The 2656-nt window shown below is 48.2% G+C and overlaps 1 protein-coding gene across 1 annotated transcript; it reads right to left on the bottom strand.

Moving 5' to 3' along the window:
• Nucleotides 1–278: 278 nt before the first annotated feature.
• Nucleotides 279–2081, bottom strand: LOC102017184 (chromosome unknown open reading frame, human C10orf120). The gene is made up of 3 exons (XM_005415128.2): nt 1769–2081; nt 1541–1616; nt 279–1039 (listed from the first exon to the last, which is right to left on the bottom strand). The coding sequence occupies exons 1-3, from the start codon at nt 1966–1968 to the stop codon at nt 302–304; spliced, it is 1014 nt and encodes a 337-aa protein (XP_005415185.1). The 5' UTR covers nt 1969–2081; the 3' UTR covers nt 279–301.
• Between the last annotated feature and the right edge of the window lie 575 nt (nt 2082–2656).

The raw sequence follows: 2656 nt of genomic DNA, 5'->3' as shown, positions 1-2656 counted from the left end.
AGTGAGGTTGGGATCAGAAAACTGTCAGTTGGGGGCTGGGGATTTAGCTCAGCAGCAAAAGCGCTTGCCTGGCAAGCGCAAGGTCGTGAGTTCGGTTCCTGGTACCGGAGAAAAACCAAAAAAAAAACTAAAAAAAAAAAGAAAACTGTCAGTTGCCAGAAACCAAGAAGCCTCAGCAACTGGGTCTTACTTTGAGGACACTAAGAGATAGGTCAGGGGAAGCCAAACTAGGGAAGGAGCCTGGGGCACAGTGTGCGAAAGAAATAAGGACCCTTGGGTGCCTTGGGGAATAAATTCAAGTTTAATAATTAGGAGGAGCAGCTTTGCCCATGCACTCCTTGCAGGGATTCCCTTCTTGCAGGTGGTAGGTACCGAGTATATCACTGGTGTGGATTCCCCGAGATATAAAATTCTGGTTCATGAGCATGAGGTCTCCAGGGAACTCAGCTAGGGGAAGGAGATTTCGGTTTGTTAGGCCTGCAATGGACCGTTCCGGTGTCTTTATGGGAAGGAAAGGTTTGCAATCCTTTGCTTGGCATGGTAAACATTTGTTTGCTTCTTCTGACTTAAAAATGACATTCATTTTTATTTCTTGTCTTCTTGGGACTTTGCCCTCTTCCTCCTTTTCCTCCTCCTGCTTGATAGTATCACAATAATCACTGTCAAGACTGTCCCCATCTTTCTTCGCCTTGCCCTTTGCTGGCAGACCCAGAGACATGGCGCTTCTGAGTCTTTCAGCGTAGGAGACCAGGGCATTTCCCAGGGTTCGGGCCAGCTGCATCCTCTCTACGTGCCTGCTGACGTTGATCTTCTCCCTCTGGGGCATTGTGAACTCCTCGGCAGGCACAGTCACTCGTGCTGTCCACAGTTTCTTCACGGGTTCATACACAGCACAAGGAGGGGAGCACTGTTTCTTATATTCCATGGCCTGTTTGTAGTCTGGAGACAGCATCCGCAGTTCCTGCACCATTTTCCGTTCTTCCTCTTGTTTGGAAGCCAAAAACCTTCTCGTGGCTATAGTATGAACACCACCTAGACGCTGACAGTGGGAGGGGATTGTTAAAATATCCACGCACAGAGGCGGGTAGACCTCCCAGAAAGAATTAGCTGGGGGCTCATTCTCCTTTCATTGCTGTGAACAATGTGAAATAGGGTGGACATTTTGGGTCAGATCAGCCTGGGTTCAAATCATGACTCTCCTCTTATGTACTATGAATTTGCAAGAATGTATTGACTTACAGAGCCATTTGAAGCCTCAATAAGACAATCTCTGTGAACGTAATGAGTATAAGATCAGAGCTCAAAAGAGGCCATGTCCACCATCTGTAATTACTTAGGGTTATAGTTCTAATTGGGACTTTTAAATAAGAGAGTACTGAATTTTTCTGTCCAAGAGTGGAATCCACCAGCAGACCCAGACAACTTGAGTCCTCTGTTGGGAGACTTTCTTACTATCAGTGGGCTTGGAATCGAGGCCCCCTGTCCCCCGCTCACTGGTAGGCATCAGAGAGGCCTAAGTGTAAACCCCAGGCCCACTTACCAAGATCTCTTTTTCCAAGGGGGAGTATTTTCCTAGGGCAATGCGGGGGTCTGATTTGTTGAATTTGGTCCATATCCTGAAAGGCAGAGAGGTAGGTGGGTTAGAACTCTGAAGAGGGTCCTTCTAGCCGTCCCTCTCAGAGTGGGAAAACCCAGGAGTGTAGCTTTCCATTAGACAGGCTGGGACCGCCTGTACAAGCATTTCTATGGAAGCATAGGCCGCACTCACCCCAATGGTAGCGCAGAACACAGGTCCTCTTGGCAACACAGGGAAGCTTGATGAAAGCAGGAGCAGTTGTCACTAGGGATTTTGACTGATTTTCCATTCCTGTTTGAGTCGCCGTCTTCAGTGTCCCTTTCTTCAGCTCCTGGATGTCCAGTCTTCTGTGTTCCACCCTTTGGATAGCCATTTTCCCTTTCTCTGACCATACTCCGGCAACAGGCTTAGATGGGAGGTGTTAATGCCTGTAGTCTGTTTCTTTGACAGTGTAATGGAAACCCAAGGGATGGTGATTGCATTTGCTGCATCATAACCGGCCCACCTGAGGGCTATTGTGAAGTCCGCAGGTAAGGCATTAATGATTCACTGAGGGGAAGAAGACACACATTATCAGACTGGCAAGTTGGAGCCTAGGGAGGAGGAAGGGCAGGGTGTGGCTGGAAGGCCATCTGACCTCTCAATTCTTATGGGATGAAGTAGACTTTGCCTCCTGGGAGGCAAAGAAAATCCCCCTGGGATTTTCTTGCCTCTCCAGCCTTTAGCACTTCATGCTCGATCTGTGCTGCTCTAGGAACAACATCTAAACTATTGCTCATGGTCTCCTCTGTCTGAAACACCTCTCTGCCCCTTGGAAACTTGTTTGTCTCTCAAGCCTAGCTTGATTGTTACCCATTCTGAAGCCCTTGCTGAACAAAACACCCGCTTGTCCATGTCCTCAGAGTACTTCCTGTCCTGTGCTGTGTGCTTTGGCACATGTTGACTTGACTGGCCAGTAAGCCTGTCTCTCTCTCTACTGAAAGCAGGTACTGGGGTATTTTACTCTTCACCTTATACCCACTCAGCACAGGACCTGGTGTAGAGCAGACATCCAGTTTGCTGGCTCCATTAACAATTGTC

This window comes from Chinchilla lanigera, unplaced genomic scaffold, assembly GCF_000276665.1.
Source record: "Chinchilla lanigera isolate Chin_1 unplaced genomic scaffold, ChiLan1.0 scaffold00440, whole genome shotgun sequence".
Taxonomy (NCBI): domain Eukaryota; kingdom Metazoa; phylum Chordata; class Mammalia; order Rodentia; family Chinchillidae; genus Chinchilla; species Chinchilla lanigera.
Note: the sequence above shows the minus strand (reverse complement) of the source record. Positions and strands in the feature narration are given on the sequence as shown.

What these genes read in the sequence shown, in the direction of transcription:
- LOC102017184 (XM_005415128.2), bottom strand. Translation starts at nt 1,968, where the DNA reads ATGGTCAGAGAAAGGGAAAATGGCTATCCAAAGGGTGGAACACAGAAG. An exon ending in TGTTCTGCGCTACCATTGGG is followed by an intron (nt 1,617 to 1,768) that starts GTGAGTGCGGCC and finishes TCTGCCTTTCAG; the next exon opens with GATATGGACCAAATTCAACA. An exon ending in CCTTGGAAAAAGAGATCTTG is followed by an intron (nt 1,040 to 1,540) that starts GTAAGTGGGCCT and finishes TCCCACTGTCAG; the next exon opens with CGTCTAGGTGGTGTTCATAC.